General features: G+C 38.7%; 1 protein-coding gene across 17 annotated transcripts in view; it reads right to left on the bottom strand.

The window, feature by feature from the left end:
• Window positions 1-24588, bottom strand: part of LOC128685738 (zinc finger and BTB domain-containing protein 7A) — a 653624-nt gene that overhangs the window by 345441 nt on the left and 283595 nt on the right. For 2 of the 17 annotated variants that reach the window (XM_070087979.1, XM_070087958.1), the window contains exon 6: window positions 15445-15498. The exons of the other annotated variants lie outside the window; for them this stretch is intronic. In XM_070087979.1, coding sequence (XP_069944080.1) covers window positions 15445-15498 — 54 coding nt within the window. The remainder of the gene's footprint in view (window positions 1-15444; window positions 15499-24588) is intronic. 17 annotated transcript variants of the gene reach the window in all.

Here is a 24588-nt window from a genome sequence, read left to right on the forward strand (position 1 = left end):
GCCTTCATATGAAAGAATGGGTCTATGTGGTCAGTGTGCACAGTCTAAAAAAAATCCTGCAGCACACGGTGCATAATGAGAAAAAAAAAACTTTTTCCATTTTTTTTTAATAAATCAGCGACTTTGCAGTGTATTTTCGTATAGTATTTATTGTTGTATTCTAGTTTTCTTGGTCTCATTTTATAGAATGGAAGACATATTACTGAAATTGAGATGATTTTGACTGGTTTTACAATGAAAGGTGCCTTGAAATTGAGCTCAAAGTAGCAGAAATGTTCGATTTTTACCAAACTTCAAAAGTAAACAAATCGTGCCAAGCGTGCAATACACGTCAACTGGTGAGTCTAATATTCTTTCACAAGTGCACCAATAATATTTATACCATTTTTTACACTAATGCAGTAGTCTGCATAACAGTAAATCTTATATTTTTTGTGAGAATAAAAATTCAAAGTGGAAAGCAAAAGAATATAAGAGGGGCCTTGAGACGTGACTAATGACTAGAGGAAATGTCATTTTAGTGCCAGGAATGTCTTTCTTGTTTATTCTGGACCCTATTCCGAAATTGGCATCTTTTGAAATTTGTGTGAAATTGGCAAAATTGCTAAATTCTGACCACTGTACTGGATAGTTGAATTTATAAATGGGTGGTTTCTTGCACCCATTCGATAGAAAAAATGGAGTTCTAGCGAAATATTCATGTTTTTTGTCGACTAGTACAGTGAAATTGGCCGAAAATGGGGCTCAAAGTGGGCAAAATCGCCGATCCGTAAACATCGCCGAGACCGCTAACTTTGCGAGAGCATAATTCCGTAAGTTTTCTATCAAATTTCAAACTTTTGGTGTCGTTATGATCGGGAAAAGATTCTCTATCTTTTCATAAGAGAAAATAATTTTTTTTTTTTTAAATTTGGCCGACCCTGAGAACGAGTTTCGGAGAGGGCCTGTCGACCCTCAAAGGGTTAAGTGTCTATAGTATAACCTATTATATTGAGAAAAAGGCTTGACCCAGCTGCCTCTCAGTCCTAAGGGTGATCAGCCCTTATGACATTTAGAACTGAGTCCCCATCAATTCGATATAATTAGGTATTTCAGAGTAACTGTTACTTATAAATACATGTTGGGTCCTATAGCCCCATAACATCTATTAACATAGGGATGTGACCAAAAATCAGTACAGGTCCTCCATCACAAATCCGGCATCATTGGGACCTGTAGAGTGCCGGATTACTGAGTTTGCCGGATTACAGAGTGGTTAGGTTAGAATACACTTAATAAAATTAACCAACTTGACTTACACAAAGTTCATTGAACATTGGCAAAAATCGAACATTTCCGCTACTTTGAGTTCAATTTCAAGGTACTTTTTGTCATGAAAGCAATCAAAATCATGTCTATTTCTGTAATATATCTTCCATTCTATCAAATGAGTCCCAAAAAATGAGAATACAACCATAAAAACCATACAAAAATATACTGCAAAAAGGCAGGTAATGGCTGAGAAGTGAACTCCTTTATTTATCGTCCGTCTTATTTATTTTTGTTGTAAGTTAAGAAGAATCTTTCCATCATACATTGCCCAAGTTTCAATGAGATAGCCCAACAAACAATCGAGACAATTTTTTTTTTTTTTTTTATTATCACACTGGCCGATTCCCACCAAGGCAGGGTGGCCCGAAAAAGAAACACTTTCACCATCATTCACTCCATCACTGTCTTGCCAGAAGGGTGCTTTACACTACAGTTTTTAAACTGCAACATTAACACCCCTTCTTCAGAGTGCAGGCACTGTACTTCCCATCTCCAGGACTCAAGTCCGGCCTGCCGGTTTCCCTGAACCCCTTCATAAATGTTACTTTGCTCACACTCCAACAGCACGTCAAGTATTAAAAACCATTTGTCTCCATTCACTCCTATCAAACACACTCACGCATGCCTGCTGGAAGTCCAAGCCCCTCGCACACAAAACCTCCTTTACCCCCTCTCTCCAACCTTTCCTAGGCCGACCCCTACCCCGCCTTCCTTCCACTACAGACTGATACACTCTTGAAGTCATTCTGTTTTGCTCCATTCTCTCTACATGTCCGAACCACCTCAACAACCCTTCCTCAGCCCTCTGGACAACAGTTTTGGTAATCCCGCACCTCCTCCTAACTTCCAAACTACGAATTCTCTGCATTACATTAAAAAAAAAATACTTACCAAAAATCATATATGGCAAGCCCAAGACAGGTACATACTGGAAATAAGTCACACTGTCTGACTTTTCTGGGTTATCCTAGGTTCTCTATACATACACTGCTATGTATGATAATCTATGCAACTGTATTTGTGTATACCTGAATAAACTTATTTACTTCTAGTCTGTCAACTGAATACAAGAAACTGCCCATTCACTTATTTCAGCTACCCAATAAAATGGTCAGAAATTGGCAATTTGGCCTATTTCACGCAAATTTCAACAGATGCCAATTTCAAAATAGGGTCCAGAACAAACAATGCAGACATTTCTGGCACTAAAATAACATTTTCTCTGTTCATTAGTCATAGCTCCAGGCCCCTCTTATATTACTCTTGCTTACCATTTGGAATTTTTATTCACAAAAAAAAAAAAAAAAAAAAAAATAGTAGAAGATTTACTGTTATGCAGACTGCTGCATTATTGTAATTGTGTAAATAATGTCAACCCATTCTTGACTACATATTGGAATTTGGGGTGGCAGGTGGACAGGTATTGGACGGTGACGTCATTTGTTTACTCTTGAGCTTCGCTAAAGAATAGAACATTTTCGCTACTGTGAGCGCAATTTCAAGATACTTTTCGTCATGAAAGCAATCAAAATCATATTTCTGTAATATATCTTTCATTCTATCAAATGAGACCGAAAAAATGAGAATATAACCATAAAAACATACAAAAATATACTGCTAAGCGGCTGCTAATGGCTGAGAAGTGAACTCCGCTCTTTATGGTCTGATTTCTTTCATTTTTGGTGTACGTTAATAAGTATCTTTCCATCATACATTGCGCAAGTTTGAATAAGATAACCCAACAAACAATTGAGAAAATAATAATAATCATAATAATAATAATAATAATAATAATACAATAATAATAATAATAATAATAATAATAATAATAATAATAATAATAATAATATCTTCATTTACTACACGTACATGTACAAGGTATACAGGCCTAGCTGACATCAGTGACATACTATTATATAGAAAGCCGCTTGTTATGCAGAGTATGTCAAGAAAATTAGGTCAGTGTCCCAGGATAACACCCACACTAGTCGGCTAACACCAAGGTACCCATTTACTGATGAGAAAACATAGACAACAGGTGCAAAGAAACACGCCTAATGTTTCTACCCTGGCTGGGAATCGAATATTTACCAAAAATCATATATGGCTAACCCAAGCCAGGTACTAAAAATAAGCCTCGTTGACTTTTTGGGGTTATCCAAGGTTCTCTACACATATGCTGCTATGTGTGATAATCTATATAAAGAAAATAACTTTTTTGTTTCAGGCTTATGGTGCAGTACGAGTGTATATCACAATTAGTCCTGTGCTATACTCCATTTTCTCTAATACAGTGGACCCTCGACCAACGATATTAATCCATTCCTGAGAGCTCATCGTTAGTCGAAATTATCGTTAGTCGAGTTAATTTTCCCCATAAGAAATAATGGAAATCAAATTAATCCGTGCAAGACACCCCAAAGTATTAAAAAAAAAATTTTACCACATGAAATATTAATTTTAATACACACAAACTGAAGAAGACATGCACAGTCACATGACACTTACCTTTATTGAAGATCTGGTGATGATTGATGGGATGGGAGGAGGGGAGAGCATTGATCTTCTTAGTGTTTAGAAGGGGAATCCCCTTCCATTAGGACTTGAGGTGTCAAGTCCTTTTCCGGGGTTACTTCCCTTCTTCTTTTAATGCCACTAGTACCAGCTTGAGAGTCACTGGACCTCTGTCGCACAACATATCTGTCCATAGAGCTCTGTACCTCCTGTTCCTTTATGACTTTCCTAAAATGGGCTATAACATTGTCAGTGTACAGGTTGCCAACACGGCTTGCAGTAGCTGTGTCAGGGTGATTTTCATCAAAAAAGGATTGCACTTTAAACCACATTGCACACATTTCCTTAATCTTTGAAGTAGGCAACTTCCTCAATTTCTCTATCCCCTCCTCCGGAGCAGTTTCCACAGGTCTGGCCTCTTGCTGTTGAAGATGATCTTGCAGCTCATCAGTGGTTTGAAAGTTCATCATTGTCGTCCTCCACCAACTCTTCCACATCCTCCCCACTAGCCTCCAACCTCTTAGCAATGATCTCTTTCTTCATATCCATAGTAATTTTCACTCTTTTTGCTGTAGGGTTGGCACGAGAAGCTTTCTTGGGGCCCTTGGTGACTTTTTTTGAAGGTGCAATCACTAAAAACGCTGTGCGAATATGAAATCTTCTGATTGTATGTTTGGATGGGGACTGCAGTGGCTGGCTGGCTTGTAAACACTGGCCACAAGTGGACGCGTCTCAAACGGAACGAATAGCGTTGGTTGAGTTTTTTAGCGCTAGTCGAGGCAAAATTTTTGCGTTAAAATGTATCGCTAGTCGGATTTAACGTTAGATGATGCCATCGTTGGTCGAGGGTCCACTGTATAAGCCCCCAAGACAGGGATAGGAGAATGGTATTTGTATACCATGTCCTCTTCATACCTCCGTCGAACTGCTCGGTATTATGCTGAATATTATTCATTCTGGAGTATTTAACATGTTTTATGTTATTTATATTGTTTATTATGTCATATTAGATCAATTGTGATAGGCAAATAAGCTGTAGTGTTGATATTAGTGTAATAATAAAGCATATTCTCCTGCTTCATGAGACTGAGCTCATGGCAACCGACAGTGGCTTCAAAGCCACCTTATCTTTAATGGATAATGTACTGTGTCAGTGCTTTATATAATGAGAAGCATTTCTTTTATTCACTGAAACCATGGCTAGGACTAAAAGTAAGCAGGTTAACCCTTTCAGGGTCCAAGGCCCAAATCTGGAGTCACGCACCAGTGTCCAAGAATTTTCAAAAAAAAATTTATTTTTTCTTATGAAATCGTAGAGAATCTTTTTGTGAAGGTAATAAAACAAAAAGTACGAAATTTGATGGAAAATTGACGAAATTATGCTCTCGCGAATTTTGATGTGTCAGCGATATTTACGAATCGGCGATTTTGCCGACTTTGACTCCCATTTTAGTCCAATTACATTATTCCAATCAACCAAATTCTTAGCTATTTCACTAGTATTACTTATATTCTATCGATTGAGCACAAGAAATCGCCAAGTCAACTGTTTCAACTACAAAATAAAGTGATCGGAAATTGTCAATTTGGCCAATTTAACACAAAGTTCAAAATATTCCAATTTCAAAATAGGGTCCAGAATAAACAATGTAGGCATTCCTGGCACTAAACTAACATTTCCTCTGTTCATTAGTTATGTTTTGAGGCATTACAAATAAATTCCATGTTGATTTTTTATTCACATAATGAATTTTTATTCACACCAAAAAATAGAAGATTTACTGTTATGCAATACTGTAATAATTGTATAAATATCATCACCATATTTGTGAATGTATATTAGACCCACCAGCTGACGTGTATTAGACGTGTGAGGTCGTTTGTTTACTCTTGAATATTGGCAAAAATTTAACATTTCCGCTACTTTGAGCTCAGTTTCAAGCCATTTCCAGTGCTAAAACCAATCAAAATCATCTATATTTCTGTAATATGTCTTCCATTCTATCAAATAAGACCAAGAAATCGCAAAACAACTATAAAAAACATACGAAAAAACACTGCAAAGTTGCTGTTTTAATCGAAAAATCATGATTTCAGTTTTTTTCTCTCATTATACACAGTGTGCTGCAGGATCTGTTTTATGTGGTGCACACATACCACATAGATGTATTCTCTCATATCTAGGCCCAAATGTACCACTCACAGTTTATCAGAGTGAGCTGAGCTCTTGGCGTAGATCTACGGTTTGGACACTCACCGTAAAGCCGTAGATCTACGGGACGGACCCTGAAAGGGTTAAAACAATAAATGGAAAAAAAGAAATGGGAATGACTTATGCAGCAAGTAGCGCCACCAAACAGTACCAGCAGGTTGGTGTGGCGACCCTGGAAATTTGAAATTATGCTAGCCGAAATTAGTGCTGAATAACTGAAGGAACCGAATAACTGATTGCCGGATTTGTGATGGCGGACCTGTATTAGTGGTACCTTGACTTACAAGTTTAATTCGTAATGTGACCGAGCTCGTAACTCAATTTGCTCGAATATCAAATCAATTTTCCTCACTGAAATTAATTGAAATGTCATTACTCCGTTCCAGCCCCCGAAAAACCACCTCCGTAATGCTAATATCAACCCTACGGCTAAATTGTCTATCACAATTGATCTAATATGACATAATAAACAATATAAATAACATAGAAATATGATATATACAGGTTCCATCCAACTTACGACCAAGCTTGGTTCCGACCAACCGGTCCTGAGTCAAAATTGACGTAAGTCTAACCTTACTACTGAATACCAACATCACACTTTTGTAATGATTTTATTTTATTGTTTTATTTTGGTATTTCATTTTTTTACTTTACTTTTTATGCTGTTAGTACTGTATTTTATACTGGAAAGTTTAGGAGAAACACTGTGTACAACACCAACAGTTGTTTATTTCCCAGAAATTTGGCTTAAAAAACATGGTCATAAGTCGAGTGGACATATATCGAGCAGGTTGTAAGTCGGATGGTACGTGTACTCTAGAATGAATAAAATGTCATTATGTGACAAGACGTGGCGGCAACTCCCAAAGTAAAAATAATTATTGCTCTGGCCATACCTTCCCGTTCTTCCCCTTCTGAGGTCTTATTATAAGAGTAAATGGAGTGCTTGTAAGGTTAACTGCACTAGATCTCTAGTTTCATAAGGAAAACACTGAAACAAAAGAGATTTTCTCATTATTTTTTTTCCCTGAGTGAGGAGACCGGCCTACATTTTCGGTGAATAACTTGGAAGTATATTATCGTAAATGCCACGAAGTACTACGCTCGTACTGCCTAGCATCATCACGTCTGATTTGTGAACAAGTGAAACTCTGTATTACTTGCCAGTCATGCTTATTATGCCTTACATCTACAAGCATAGTACAGTAGACCCCCGACTTACGATGACCTCTACCTAGGACAAAACAGACTTACGATGCTTGTCAGCGTAAAAATTTGACCCCGACCTACGTTGAAAAACTCGACTTACATCATTCGTCCCGTACGTGTCCAGTGTCTGGCTGGCCTGAGCATGCCTCAGCTGGCCTGCCTTCACTTAGTGTGCCAATGTTTACAAGCCAGTGCAGTTGCTTCCAAGCATACATTCAGTACATTTTGTGTTATTCCAGTGTTTTTAGCACTTGTAACCGCTAAATAAGCCACCATGGCCCCAAAGAAAGCTTCTAGTGCCAACCCTGTGGTAAAAAGGGTCAAAATTACAATCAAAATGAAGAAGATATAATTAATATGTATGAAAGAGCAGTGCGTGCCTTTGAGCTGGCCAGGTTCTACAACAAACCCCCAGTCAACCATCGCTACTATCCTGGCCAACAAAACGGCAATCAAAGAACCTGTTGTTGTAAAAGGTGCAAGTATCTTTACGAAACACAGATCGCAAGTACTCGAAGATGTTGAGAGACTGTTATTGGTGTGGATAAATGAAAAGCAGATATCAGGAGATAGCATCTCTCAAGCGATCATACGTGAAAAGGCAAGGCAGTTGCATGATGATTTAATTTAAAAAAATGCCTGCAACTAGTGGTGATGTGAGTGAATTTAAGGCCAGCAAAGGTTGGTTTGAGAGATTTAAGAATCATAGTGGCATACATAGTATGATAAGGCATGGCGAGGTTGCCAGTTCGGACCAAAAAGCGGCTGAAAAATATGTGCAGGAATTCCAGGGGTACATAGAGGCTGAAGGATTGAAACCCCAACAAGTGTTTAATTGTGACGAAACAGGCCTGTTTTGGAAGAAAATGCCAAACAGAACATACATTACACAGGAGGAAAAAGCACTGCCAGGACACAAGCCTATGGAAAACAGGCTAACCTTATTGTTGCATAGTAATGCTAGTGGTGATTGCAGAGTGAAGCCTCCACTCATGTATCACTCTGAAACTCTCAGAGTGTTCAGGAAAAACAATGTCATCAAGGCTAATTTGTGTGTGATGTGGAGGGCAAACAGTAAGGCATGGGTTACTAGGGACTTTTTCTATGACTGGTTTTACCGTGTTTTTGGCCCCACTGTTAAAAATTACTTCCTGGAAAATAAATTGGAGCTTAAGTGCCTCCTGGTATTAGACAATAATCCTGGTCATCCTTCAGACTTGCCAGAGCAAATTTCGAGGGACTTGAGTTTTATCAAAGTGAAATTCTTGCTTCCTAATACCACTTCTCTCCGCCAGCCCATGGACCAGCAGGTCATTTCAAATTTCAAAAAACTGTACACCAAAGCAATGCTTCAAAAGTGCTTTGAAGTGACCTCAGACATTCGAGTGACCCTAAGAGAGTTTTGGAAAGATCACTTTAGTATCCTCAACTGTGTAAACCTTATAGGTAAGGCTTGGGGGGGAGTGACTAAGGGGACTTTGAACTCTGCTTGGAGGAAATAGTGGCCAGAATATGTAGAAGAGAGGGATTTTGAAGGGTTTGGGGTTAACCCTCAGGAGCCTATGCCAGTTGTGGAATCTATTGTGGCATTGGGGAAGTCCATGGGGTTGGAGGTTAGTGAGGAGGATGTGGAAGAGTTGGCGGAGGACAACGATGAAGAACTAACCACTGATGAGCTGCAAGAGCATCTGCAACAGCAAGAGGCCACAACTGAGGAAATTGCTTCAGAGGAGGGGAGAGAGAAATTGAGGAAGTTGCCTTCTTAAAAGATTAAGGAAATGTGTGCAAAGTGGGTTGAACTGCAAACTTTATGGAAGAAAATCACCCTGACACAGCTATTGCAAGCCGTGCTGGTGACTTTTACAATGACTATGTTGTGAACCAGTTTAGGAAAATCTTAAAGGAACGCGAGGTACAGAGCTCTATGGACAGATTTTTGGTGCGACAGAGGTCCAGTGACTCTCAAATTGTTCCTAGTGGCATTAAAAGAAGAAGGGAAGTAACCCCAGAAAAGGACTTGCTACCTGAAGTCCTTATGGAAGGGGATTCCCCTTCCAAAAAATAATATGTACATCTCCATCATCTCCCCTCCTCCCATCCCATCACTCATCACCACATCTACAATAAAGGTAAGTGTCATTTATTCTTCATTACACAATATATATTGTGCATGTATCCTTCTTTTTGTGTGTAGGAAAATGTATATTTCATTTGGTAAAAAAAATTTTTTTTTCATATTTTGGGGTGTCTGGAACGGATTAATTTGATTTCCATTATTTCTTATGCGAAAAATTAATTTGACTTACGATAATTTTGTCTTACGATGTGCTCTCAGGAACGAATTAATATCGTAAGTCGGGGGTCCACTGTTTAGCACTTTGTCTGGATTTTTGGGGTTATCCTAAGTAATTTACACTATGTATAACTGTATTTGTGTGTACCTGTGAGATAGAGACAGGGATAGAGAGACAGAGAGACAAAGACAAAGATACGCCTACCATCCGACTTACGATCTGTTCGACATACGACCACTCGACTTACGACCGTGTTTTTTATGCCAAATTTCTGGGAAATAAACAAGCGTTTGTGTTGTACACAGTGTTTATCCTAAACCTTACAGTATAAAATACACTACTAACAGCATAAAAAGTAAAGTAAAACATGAAATACAAAAATAAAACAATAAAATAAAGTCATTACAAAAATGTTATGTTGATATTCAGTAGTAAAGTTTGACTTGCGTCCATTTCGACCTATGACTGGTTTCTTGGAACCGAACTTGGTCGTAAGTCGGATGGTAGGCGTACATACAGACAGAAGGAGATAGAGATAGCCAAAGCAAATCAGCCAGCTGGCCACCCAACCAGCCAACCTGCAGGACATGTATTACACATGTTCCAGAACACTCTGGCAGGACAACACTACCAGTAGTATCAAAATTGAAAGGATGCTACACATTGGTTATTACTGAGGTTTTTTTATATTTCCTCGGTATCTCCTGCGAGTGGCTCGTAACTCGGGTTTTGGCTTGCAACTCAAAGCAAAAAATTGACCGAGCAACGGCTCATAACTTGGAAAACTCATAAGTTAAGGCACTCATAAGTCAAGGTACCATTGTATCAGCTGATTATAATGGTATCAGTATCAGTCTGAAGGTGAGGATCAGTATTGGCAAAATTTTTGGTATCATACCATCTCTAGTTTAGAGAATTTTCTTTTCCTAACATAAAAGTTTGCTCTTTGCTTAATCTCCAACAACACATGGCTGCTTTCTAAAAATGGGGTTAGATATTTAACTCTTAAACTGTCCAAACGTAGATCTATGTTTACTCGGGTAGCGCTCTGAACGTAGATCTACATTTGATTTCACATGCTTTTTTATGTAAAAAAAAAAAAAGTAGATCTATGTTTAGAGTACTACATGAGTGAATGTAGATCTACGTTTGGACAGTTTAACCCTTTAACTGTCGCAAGCCCCTTTCTGAAATTGTCATTCAATGTCGCAATTTTTTTTTTTTTTTTTTTTTGGGGGGGGGGGGATTCTTATAACATGATAGAGAATCTTTTCCCAATGGTAATGACACCAAAAGTAAAAAATTTGGTCAAAAACTCACGGAATTACGCTCCTGCGAAGTTAGCGGTCTCGGCAACATATACGCATCAGCGATTTCACCAACTTTGGGCCCTGTTTTTGGCCGATTTCGTTGTTCCAGTTAACCAAACTCATAGCTATTTCTTTAGAACTCCATTTTTTTTTCAATCAACTTAGTGCAAGAAACCACCCATTTACCGATATGAACTACCCAATAAAGTGGTTAGAAATTGGCAATTTGGCCAATTTCATGCAAATTAAAAAAGATGCCAATTTCAAAATAGGGTCCAGAATAAACAATGTAGACATTCTTGGCACTAAAATAACATATCCTCTGTTCATTAGTCACGTCTCTAGGCCCCTCTTATATTACTATTGCTTTCTATTTTGATTTTTTATTCATACAAAAAATACAAAATTTACTGTTATGCAGACTACTGCATTATTGTAAAAATGGTATAAATAATATCAGTGCACTAGTGAAAGAATATCAGACTCCCCAGTTGATGTGTATTGGACATGTGGTGTGATTTGCTTACTCCTGAACATTGGTAAAAATCGAACATTTCCGCTGCTTTGAGCTCAATTTCAAGGTCGTTTTCATCGTGAAACTAATCAAATTCATCTCTAATTCTGCAATATGTTTTCCATTTTATCACATGAGACCATGAAAACGAGAATACAACTATAAATACTATACGAAAATACACCTCAAAGTCGGTGTTTTAATACAAAAAAAGGTCCGTTTTTTTTCTCATTACGCACTGCATGCTGCAGGATTTTTTTATGTGGTACACACTGACCACACAGATCCATTCTCTCACATGTGGGCCTACCAGTTTTCTCCTGCTTGATTTGAAGCCGCTAGAATTTATGCGTATTAATACGTCTGAAACACTGGCTCGTAAGACATATAAATATGACCAAAACAGTGAAAGGGTTAAGGGTTAATGATGAAAATTTATCTCCATTTTGTTGTGAATATCAGATCGTGTTGCCTTCTTAACTTGCTGATGTATAACATATGCATCTTAAAATTTGAAAATAATTTTTTTCCATTTATTTTGACTCCCCTCTTCACAGACCATCCAATCAATGTTTTTATAATTGAAATATCCCCACAATTACAACCTACTTTTACTTGATAAGTCCTTTATAACAAAAAAAATCACTCGTATCTTAATCCTTTCACTGCCAAGACCCGTGCTCACAAACTTGCTTTCAGTGTCGAAGAATTAAAAAAAAATATTTTTTCTTATGAAATGATAGAGAATATTTTCCTGATGGTATTGACACCAAATGTATGAAATTTGATGGAAAACTTACAGAATTACGCTCTCGCGAAGTTGGCGATCTCAGCGATATATACACATCAGTGATTTTGCCCACACTGAGCCCTATTTTCAGCCCATTCCATTGTTCCAGTCAACCAAACTCAACTATTTTGTTAGAACTGCATTTATTCTATTAATTTTGTACAAAAAACAACCATTTACCAATTTCAACTACCCAATAAATTGGTCAGAAATTGGCAATTTGGGGAATTTCACACAAATTTCAAAAGATGCCAATTTCAAAATAGGGTCCAGAATAAACAATGCCAAAATTCCTGGCACTAAAATAACATTTTCTATGTTCATCAGTCACGTCTCCAGGCCCCTCTTATATTACTCTTGCTTTCCATTTTGATTTATTATTCACACAAAAAATAGAAGACTTACTGTTATGCAGACTACTGCATTATGATAATAATTGTATAAATAATGTCAACCCATTCGTGACTCCATATCAGACTGGCCAGATGGACACGCATTAGACGGTGATGTCATTTGTTTACTCTTGAACATCAGTAAAAATCGAACATTTCCACTACTTTGAGCTCAATTTCTAGGTACTTTTCATAGTGAAACCGATCAAAATCATATCTATTTCTTTAACATATCTTCCATTCTATCAAATGAGACAAAAAAAAAAACGAGAAAAAACATAAATACCATACAAAAATACACTTCAAAGTTGGTGTTTGAAGCCAAAAATAGTCAGATTTTTTTTTTATCATACACTGCGTTTTGCAGGATATTTTTTATACTGCACACACTGACCATGCAAGCCCATTCTCTCACATGTAGGTCTACCAGCTTTCTCCTGCTTCATCTGAAGCCGCTAAAATTTTGGAGTATTAATATGTCGCTGACACTGGATTGTAAGCCGTACCTATATATCACCGACAGTGAAAGGGTTAAACAATCACTCCATTTCTAAAACAAATTATTAAATTTTTTCCAAATATTTTTGACTATTTGGTGATAAACCTCTGTACAAATTATCATTAATCTTTGCATTTGGAGTTATAGCACTAGAATTTGGGTTTTACATTCAACTTTCGACTTGAAATCATCAACATATGAGTTACAGTGGTAGAGCTTAGCTACACTGGGTGTCTTGTCACTCATTTGAAGCTCACTAGATATTCTGTTATTTTTTCTGATATTATCCTAATTACTTGCTTACAGTTCTTTAAGCAACAAAAGAATTCAGGGCCAATGATAGCTGTACCAAGCACAATCAGGCCATCAGCACATAATTCCACAAACTAAGAACCTTCAGTATGCTAAGTAAATATATGTCACACATCGAGTAACCAATGTAAATAAGCCACTGACTAACAGTGAATTTATGTAAATTGAAAGAAAACCTGTACTTTATTTTTACAGAAATACTTTCCACAATCCTTTTTATGCTACTTCTACAATTCACGATATGTCCTCTTGTCCTCACTACTAGTGTCTACAAACATGTATTTACAGACCATTTCATCACGATCTCTAATGAACTAATGTGCATTAATCATATAGCCTATTCTCTTTGTTTGTATGTCCTTCCAAAGGTGTTTGCCTATCTACAGTTTATATATTTTGTATTGAATTGTATATCTATAGTTAAAGGAACAAAGTTATGCTGGTACAATCCTAGCATCAGCATATAGTTAGCTATATAAACTGTTCAGGTTTTCAGTAAAATATTAAAATATGCACATATGCATGTGATAGTGCCGATCACTGAGAGTTTTCAAGCAATCATTTAAAAACTAAATCTGCATTACAGCAAATAGTAAAATAACTATATCTCCATTACTGCAAAAGGTAGAGAGACAGTAGACACATTATACAAATATTCAGAGAGATTAAAACAATTTACTTAATAAGAGGATACTAAGAGGAATCTAGAAAAGTAAATAGATAGTAAAAAGAAAGAGCTTAAAACACAGAATAAAAAAAAAAATTAAAAAATAAAAAGGTAAATGCTGGTTTGGAAACAGGTCTACAAATGTAACACATACAAATGTTGAATAAATGCATAGATGATAATGGTTGGGTAAAAACAGGAACTTATCTTCTGCACTTTCCTTACTTGTTATGCTTATTACAAAATGTGTACATTTTGTTTACAGATTTTAAATCTAATCTATATAAACATGCGTTTTCTTGCTTGTGCATGTACATATGCATATGTGTGTATAAGTGGGTGTATGAGTGTATATATATGAGTGTATGAGTGTATATATGTGGGTGTAAGAGTGTATATATGTGGGTGTAAGAGTGTATATATGTGGGTGTAAGAGTGTATATATGTGGGTGTAAGAGTGTATATATGTGGGTGTAAGAGTGTATATATGTGGGTGTAAGAGTGTATATATGTGGGTGTAAGAGTGTATATATGTGGGTGTAAGAGTGTATATATGTGGGTGTAAGAGTGTATATATGTGGGTGTAAGAGTGTATATATGTGGGTGTAAGAGTGTATATATGTGGGTGTAAGAGTGTATATATGTGGGTGTAAGAGTGTATATATGTGGGTGTAAGAGTGTATATATGTGGGTGTAAGAGTGTATATATGTGGGTGTAAGAGTGTATATATGTGGGTGTAGGAGTGTGGGTGTATATGTGGGAGTATGAGTATGTGAGTGTATGAGTATGTGTATGTATGTGTGTGTATCTGCGTGTACAAGTGTTGGTGAGTGTGTGAGCAACATATGACCTACTTTGCTTGCGTTGGGATCCTTATGTAGCCTTAATTTTGTATCAGGTACAACCTTAAAACATTTTAAATGTATAAATAAATTATTTTAGAAATTATAAGACTACAGATATCATGAATTTTTCTTATTCATGACATTATTTTTTTTTTTTTGTGCATTAGAGCATCAATATTAAATCTAAGTATATATAAATAATAACATCCATTCTTCTGCCTGACTTGGATTTGTTGATATTATGGTACAACTGGTAACTGACTATTATCTAAAAAAATTACCTAATAATACTAATTAAAATAAAATAGTGTAACTAAATAAATTATGTCTGATGCTTCAACAAATGGCACTGTAGGGCTGACTTCTGAGAAGCACGGTATGAGCATAAGTTACAATTGTAAGGCTTCTCTCCAGTATGAATTCTTATATGTTTGTTCAAAGCATATTTTGTAGAAGATCGATGAGGGCAGTGGGTACATTCAAATGGTTTCTCTCCTGTATGGGTGCGTATGTGCTTTGACATGTGGTCTTTCCTAACTGTAGTGTGGGTACAGTAGGGACACTGGTTCACCTTGTTGACAGCTCCTCTTCCGCTATTCCTCGAACCATCACTGTTCGGTCCCACCTGTCGGGAACGCCTATCTTAATTATTGCCATAACTTCATTGCTAACTTACCATTTTAATTACAGTATAACAAAAATTACAAATTATACAATACTTAAAATATTAACTAAAAAAATGCAACTTACAATGTAATATCACATGCCTTAATGATACAAGACTGACATTTTCTTCAATGTTTATACAGTAAAGTGAATAAATTTCTTTAGCCCTCTCACATTTGCTTATCTGATCATGTATAATGCCAATCTTCTACTTTTCATGCTTCCTTTGTATGTGGCATTGCAATGTACTGTATAATGCATTAGTGAGAAGCACAAGGAGAATATGTAAAATATGGCAATATGGTTTCACACTAGAATAAGTAGATATAACTATTCAAGGTAGAGCATCTTTGATATTTGAATAAAGAGAGCAGTATGAGCAGGCAAATAGTTTTTCTTCTGACGAATTCATACCTGAAGTATACCTGGAGAGGGTTTCCGGGGTCAATACCCCCATAGCCCAGTCTGAGACCAGGCCTCATGGTGGATCAGGGTCTGATCAACCAGGCTGTTACTGTTGGCCACACACAAACTGATATATATTACGAACCACAGCCCAGCTGGTCAGGTACTGACTGTTAACAGTAGTTGCACAGCAGTAGTGCAAAATAATATTTATGACTCACGAAACTGTAATCACACAATTGCAAATAAACTTTTAAAGTATTTACAGTAGGGATATTGATAAGCCATTTACATGACTCAGTCCAAGGCTATGTATAAAATCTCAGCACAGAACGATTGCCTTAGCCCACTCCTGGGAAGAATAACTGAAAGTGGTTGGAAAGATGGCAAGATGTGCTTCAGATGAATTCCCAAGGAACCAAGAATTATGGTTCATATGATGGAACACTCCAAGAGTCAGTGTACCATTGTTTACAAGCTGTTGCAGTAGATTCCACATGTGCCTGCCATATATTTTGGATTATTCCAGTGCTTTTAGTGCTTGTAACTGCTAAATAAGCCAAAATGAGCCACAAGAAAGCTCCTAGTGCCAAGCCTGTGTTAAAAAGGGTGAGAATTACAATGGAAATGAAGAAAGAGATAATTGAAAAATACGAGAGTACTATCTTGGCAAACAGAAAGGCAATCAAGGAAGCTGTTGTTGCAAAAGGTTCAAGTATGTTTTCAAAACGGAGACCGCAAAAAACTGAAGAGGTAGAGAGACTGTTATTGGTATGGATAAACGAAAAACAATTATCAGGGGATAGTGATTCTCCGTCTATAATTTGTGAAAAGGCAAGGAAGTTGCATGATGATCTCATTAAGAAAATGCCTCAAAATAGTGCTGCTGCTGACGAATTTAAGGCCAGCAAAGGCTGGTTTGAGAGATTTAAGATTCGTAGTGGCATACACAGTGTGGTAAGGCATGGTGAGGCAGCCAGTTCAGACAAAAAAGCGGCTGAAAAATATGTAAAGGACTTTAAGGAATACATAGAGACTGAAAACTTAAAACCTGAGCAAGTGTTTAATTGTGACAAAACAGGCCTGTTTTGTAAGAAAATGCCAAACAGGGCCTACATTAATCAGGAGGAAAATGCACTCCCAGGACATAAGCCTCTGAAAGACAGGCTGACATTAATGTTGTGTAGTAATGCTAGTGGTGATTGCAAAGTGATGCCACTACTGGTGTATCACTCTGAGACTCCCCGAGTGTTCAGGAAAAACAATATCATCAAGGGTAATTCGTGTGTGCTGTGGAGATCAAACAGTAAGGCATGGGTCACTAGGGAATTTTTCTTGGACTGGTTTTATGGTTTGTTTGGCCCCACTGTGATAAAATACCTCCAGGAAAAGAAATTGTCACTCAAGTGCCTCCTGGTAATGGACAATGCTCCTGCTCATCCTCACGACTTGCAAGAGGAAATTGCAGGGGAGTTTGGTTTCGTTAAGGTGAAGTTTTTGCCTCCTAATACAACTCCTCTCCTCCAGCCCATGAACCAGCAGGTCATTTCAAACTTCAAAAAACTCTACACAAAAGCAGTGTTTCAAAAGTGCTTTGAAGTGACCTGACACTCAATTGGCCCTAAGAGAGTTTTGGAAAGATCACTTCAATATCCACAGTTGTGTAAACCTTAGGTAAGGCTTGGGAGGGAGTGACTAAGAGGACCTTGAACTCTGCTTGGAGGAAACTGTGGTCAGAATGTGTAGAAGAGAGGGATTTTGAAGGGTTTGGGGCTAACCCTCAGGAGGCTATGCCAGTAGAGGAAGCTACTGTGTCATTGTAGAAGTCCTTGGGGTTGGAGGTTTGTGGCGAGGATGTGGAAGAGTTGGTGCAAAATGACGAGGAAGAACTAACCACTGCAGACCTGCAAGAGCTTCAGGTGCAACAGCAACAGATCACATCTCAGGAATGTTCTTCAGAGCAGGATGAAGAGAGATGGAGGAAGATGACTTCATCAAGGATTAGGGAAATGTGTTCAATGTTTACAAAGGTGCAAGCATTTATCAATGAATTTTATCCTGGCACAAAAGTTGCAAGCCGTATTGGCAACATGTGCAATGATACTCGTGTCCCATTTTTGGGAAATTCTAAGGGCACGTGAGAAACAGAGCTCTCTGGACATCTTTTGCACGACAGGGGCCCAGTGACTATCAAGCTGGTCCCAGTGGCATTAAAAAACCAAGAAAGGAGGTAACCCCACCAAAGGACATGGTACCTGAAGTATTTATGGAAGGGGATTCCCCTTCCAAACAATAAAACACCTCCACCATCTTCCATCCTACGATCCTATCACTCATCAACAACTTCACAACAAAGGTAAGTAGCATTTAATTATTGTTTATTTTGCATGTCCCATTCATTTTGCTGAAGAGACATGAATATTTCATGTAAAAAAAATTTTTTTTTTCATACTTTGGGGTATCAGGAACAGATTAATTCTATTTCCATTATTTCTTATGGGGAAAACTAATTCGACCAACAGCAAATTCGACTACCGGCAAGCTCTCTGCAACGGATTAATGCCGTTGGTTGAGGGTCTACTGTAACTGTACTTGTGTATACGTACCTGAATAAAATTACTTATTTATAAATTAAAATGTAAATATTTCTTATTTATAAATAAAAATATAAGTATTTCTTATTTATAAATTAAAATGTAAATATTTCTTATCTATAAATTACGTTCATATATTGTTTGTGGATAGTGGTGGTGGCAGAAGCCTGTACAGCTTCTCTCAGTGGCCATTATAAACCCAACAACACTTTCATCACTTACTCTCATATACATTATGACATTTCATTCATTCTAGAGTATATATCATGTCTCTATGTTATTAATATTGTTTATTATGTCATATTAGATATTAGAGATGATATTAGCGTGATATTGAAGCAATAAACTTGCCTTCCTCTTGCCTCCTACATGTCTGCTACACTCCCTGCATGCCTGCTACACTTCCTGCATGCCTGCTACACTTCCTGCATGCCTGCTACACTCCTTGCATATCTGCTACACTCCTTGCATATCTGCTACACTCCCTGCATGCCTGCTACACTTCCTGCATGCCTGTTACACTCCTTGCATATCTGCTACACTCCCTGCATGCCTGCTACACTTCCTGCATGCCTGCTACACTCCTTGCATATCTGCTACACTCCCTGCATGCCTGCTACACTTCCTGCATGCCTGCTACACTTCCTGCTTGCCTGCTGCACTCCTTGCATATCTGCTACACTCCCTGCATATTGCTAAACTCCATCAAAATAAATATGTAATTAAACTGACATCTCCTCCAAGGTAAGTGCAAATATTTCTTATTTATAATTTAAAATGTAAATATTTCTTATTTATAAATTACGTTCATATATTGTTTGTGGATAGTGGTGGTGGCAGAAGCCTGTACGGCTTCTCTCAGTGGCCATTATAAACCCAACAACGCTTCCATCACTTATTCTCACATACATTATGACATTTTATTCATTCTAGAGTATATATCATGTTTCTATGTTATTAATATTGTTTATTATGTCATATTAGATAATTGTGATAGATAAATAAGCCATACAGATGATATTAGCGTCATGTTGAAGCATAATTAACTCGCCTTCCTCTCGCCTCCTATATGCCTGCTACACTCCCTGCATGCCTGTTACACTCCCTGCATGCCTGCTACACTCTCTGCATGCCTGTTACACTCCCTGCATGCCTGTTACACTCCCTGCATGCCTGCTACACTCCCTGCATGCCTGTTACACTCCCTGCATGCCTGCTACACTCCCAGCATGCCTGTTACACTTCCTGCATGCCTGTTACACTCCCTGCATGCCTGTTACACTCCCTGCATGCCTGCTACACTCCCAGCATGCCTGCTACACTCCCAGCATGCCTGTTGCACTTCCTACATGCCTGTTACACTCCCTGCATGCCTGTTACACTTCCTGCATGCCTGTTACACTCCCTGCATGCCTGCTACACTCCCTGCATGCCTGTTACACTTCCTGCATGCCTGTTACACTCCCTGCATGCCTGCTACACTCTCTGCATGTCTGCTACACTCCCTGCATGCCTGCCACACTCCCTGCATGCCTGCTACACTGCCTGCATGTCTGCTACACTCCCTGCATGCCTGTTACACTCACTGCATGTCTGCTACACTCCCTGCATGTCCGATATACTCTCTGCATGTCTGCTACACTCCCTGCATGCATGCCACACTCCCTGCATGCCTGCCACACTCTCTGCATGCCTGCCACACTCCCTGCATGTCTGTTACACTCCCTGCATGCCTGCTACACTCCCTGCATGTCTGCTGCACTCCCTGCATGTCTGCTACACTCCCTGCATGCCTGCTACACTCCCTGCATGACTGATACACTTCCTGCATGTTTGCTACACTCCCAAAATGCCTGCTACACTCCCAAAATGCCTGCTACACTCCCTGCATGTCTGATACACTCCCTGCATGCCTGCTACATTTCCTGCATGCCTGCTACACTCCCTGCATGTCTGCTACACTCCCAGCATGCCTGCTACACTCCCTGCATGCCTGCTACACTCCCAGCATGCCTGCTACACTCCCTGCATGCCTGCTACACTTCCAGCATGCCTGCTACACTCCCTGCATGCCTGCTACACTCCCAGCATGCCTGCTACACTCCCTGCATGCCTGCTACACTCATTGCATATCTGCTACACTCCCTGCATGCCTGCTACACTTCCTGCATGCCTGCTACACTTCCTGCATCCCTGCTACACTCCTTGCATATCTGCTACACTCCCTGCATGCCTGCTACACTCCCTGCATATCTGCTACACTCCATCAAAATGAATATGTAATTAAACTAACATCTCCAAGGTAAGTGCAAATATTTCTTATTTATAAATTACGCTCATATATTGTTTGTGGATAGTGGTGGTGGCAGAAGCCTGTACAGCTTCTCTCAGTGGCCATTATAAACCCAACAACACTTCAATCACTTATTCTCACATACATTATGACATTTTATTCATTCTAGAGTATATATCACGTTTCTATGTTATTAATATCGTTTATTATGTCATATTAGATGAATTCTGATAGATAAATAAGCCATAGAGATGATATTAGCGTGATATTGAAGCACAATAAACTTGCCTTCCTCTCGCCTCCTACATGTCTGCTACACTCCCTGCATACCTGCTACACTCTGTGCATATCTCCTACACTCCCTGCATGCCTGCTACACTCCCTGTATGCCTGCTACACTTCCTGCATGCCTGCTACACTCCTTGCATGTCTGCTACACTCCTAGCATGCCTGCTACACTCCTATCATGCCTGCTACACTCCCAGCATGTCTGCTACACTCCCAGCATGTCTGCTACACTCCCTGGTCCCCACATTCGGAGCACTGTGCATGTGCACTTATATCTACGTGTGGACAGTTTAAGGGTTAAACTGTCCAAACGTAGATCTATGTCCACATGTGTAGCGTTCCAATCGTATACCTTTGAAGAGTTTTGAGAGTTTCTCTACTCACTGAGCCCGACCATAGGCCAAGTTCATCTGGTGCTTGCCTGGTCAACCAGGCTGTTGCTGCTGGAGGCCCACAGCTCCACATATCCATCACAGCCTGGTTGATCTGGCACCTTTGATATACCTTTGAAGAGTTTCGAGAGGTTTATCTACTCTCTGAGCCCTGCCATGGGCCAGGCTCGTTTGGTAAAGATACTTGTCCAGTTTCCTCTTGAAGGCTTCTACACTTGTCCCAGCCGTGTTTCTGACACCTTTTGGTAAGATGTTGAATAGTCTGGGACCCCGGATGCTGACACAGTGTTCCCTTATTGTCCCCACTGCACCCCTGCTCCTCACTGGGTTTATTTTACACTTTCTCCCATATCTCTCAGACCAGTCAAGTGGACCCCCCAGATTATGAAATTAATACGTCCCAGAGAGAGTGACTTATTCCGAATCTGACGTATTCCAAATTAATTTTCCCAATAAGAAATAATGGAAATACAATTAATCCGTTTCAAACACCCAAAAATATTTAAAAAAAAAAAATTCTATATAAAATATACATTTACCTACACAGAAAACAATGATACATGAAGAATAAAACAATAATAACATCACACTTACCTTTATTGAAGACATAGTGATGTATGGAAGACAGGAGGAGGGGAGAGGATGGAGGAGTTTATGTCAGCATAGTTGCTGATTCCCTGTATATGTATACGTTATCTGAGTATCAAAGTACCATCCATATGTTTTACACAGTTGACCCCTTGCTAGGCTCATTGGCAAGCATGTGTGACGTTATGTGATGATGCATGTGAGCACTGGGTGCCCTGTCTCTCTGTCATTCCATGCTTAGATCTACAATAGGCAACACGAAAGGCTGGGCTCCTCCTTCTCACACTCTGCTAATATAAGTGTTACCATCCAACAAGTGTGTTTAACTCCAACCATCATATCTCCACAAACCCTCTCAACATATACAATTGTTTGGAAGGGGAATCCCCTTCCATAAAGACTTCAGGTATCAAGTCCTTATCCTGGGTTACTTCCCTCCTCTGTTTTTTAATGCCACTAGGACCAGCTTGAGAGCCACTGGACCCGTATCGCTCAAAAAAGTGTTCCAGAGAGGTCTGTTTCTGGCGTATGTTAGGAATTGTGTTGAGAGATAGGACATGATAGTCCTTCAATATTTATCTACCACAATTCATCTAATATGACATAATAAACAATATTAATAACACAGAAACATGATATGTACTCTAGAATGAATAAAATATGTCATTAAGAATGTCACAAGTGGTGGTGTGTTGTTTGTTGTTGGGTGTATAAGGGCCATTGAAAGATAAGCCTTATATAGTGGTGGTGAAGGCAGCAGCAGAGGTGGCGGTGTTAGTCAGTAGCCCTATATACCTCCAACAACAATGGAGGAGTCACTTTCATGCTGTCCTTTTTCTATCGATTAATCGCTTAACTTACTTGCTACAGTTAATGCTATGCTTTATCGCTGGCTGGCGCTATAGCCTTTATAGACTCCTGCTGCTTTAGTATCATACATATTGCAGGATCACTGAAAAAGACATATTCTCCCCTTTCTCTCAGCCCTTTACCAAAAGGGCTGGCTGGAACTAGAAGCTTTCTTTGTGCGCATGGTGGCTTATTTAGCAGTTACAAGCACTAAAAAGAATGGAGTAATACAAAATGTATCAAATGAACACATGGGATCATCCTCAGTGGCTGGTAAACAATGGTACATTTGGGCCGCTCAAGCCTTGACACGAATGACTTATACCAAGTTCAGTGACATTCAGCGAGCCAATATTTTGACACAAAAACGTTACTTATACTGATGACGTCTTAATCCGGGGGTCCACTGTATATTGTTACGGCAGTGTGCAGATTTGGGACCAGGCCCTCGAGCACCTTCCAGGTATATGTTATCATGTATCTCCTCCTCTCCAATGAGTACATGTTCAAGAATTGAAGGCATTCCCAGTCGTTTAGGTGCTTTAATGGCTCAATGTAAGCCGTAAACGATCTCCGTATTTCTTCCAGCTCCGTAGATCTACTTTTTTTTTTACATAAGAAAGCATGGAAAATCAGACATAGATCTACGTCCAGAGCGCTACGCACATGAACATAGATCTACGTTTGGACAGTTTAAGGGTTAAGGTACTAAGGGTCTTTTTAAGGTAATAAGTAGCACCTTGCAAGGAAATAAATGGCATCTGTATAAATACTTGCTCTCCTGACATTAGAACCCAGCTATGCCACTGAGAACATGATGACTTTTCTAAACAGAAACAGAATGATGAAAATTTCTACCTCCTTTCGAGTAAATACCAGGTCTAGTAGTATTGTGTTCCCTTCTATTTATACAAGTCATTTCTTTAACATGCTGATGGTAGATTAACCCTTTCAGGGTCGGCAGGGCCTCTCCTATATTTGTTCTCAGGGTAGGAAATTTTTCGAAAAAAAAAAAATTATTTTTTCTTATGAAATGATAGAATATTTTCCTGATCATAATGACACCAAAAGTATGAAATTTGATGGAAAACTTATGGAGTTATGCTCTCGTGAAGTTAGTGGTCTTGACGATGTTTACGCATCAGCGATTTCGCCCACTTTGAGCCCTATTTTCAGCCAATTCCAATGTACCAGTCGACAAAAATCATACCTATTTCGCTAACAAGAATCCACCCATTTTCCAATTTCCACTATCCAATAATGTGGTCAGAAATTGGCAATTTTGCCAATTTCACACAAATTTCAAAAGATGCCAATTTCCAAATAGGGTCTAGAATAAACAAGACAGACATTTCTGGCACTAAAATAACATTTCCTCTGTTCATTACTCATGTCCCCGGGCCTCTGTTACATTTGTTTTGCTTTCCACTTTGAATTTTTATTCTCACAATAAACAGAAGATTTATGTTATGCAGACTACTGCATTTGTGTAGAAATGGCATAGAAATGGTATAAATAATATCAGGACGCGTGGCATGATTTGTTTACCTTTGAACTTTGGCAAAAATCGAACATTTCTGCTACTTTGAGCTCAATTTCAAGGTACTTTTCATTGTGAAACCAGTCAAAATCATCTCAAT

This window comes from Cherax quadricarinatus, chromosome 23 (assembly GCF_038502225.1).
Source record: "Cherax quadricarinatus isolate ZL_2023a chromosome 23, ASM3850222v1, whole genome shotgun sequence".
NCBI lineage: Eukaryota > Metazoa > Arthropoda > Malacostraca > Decapoda > Parastacidae > Cherax > Cherax quadricarinatus.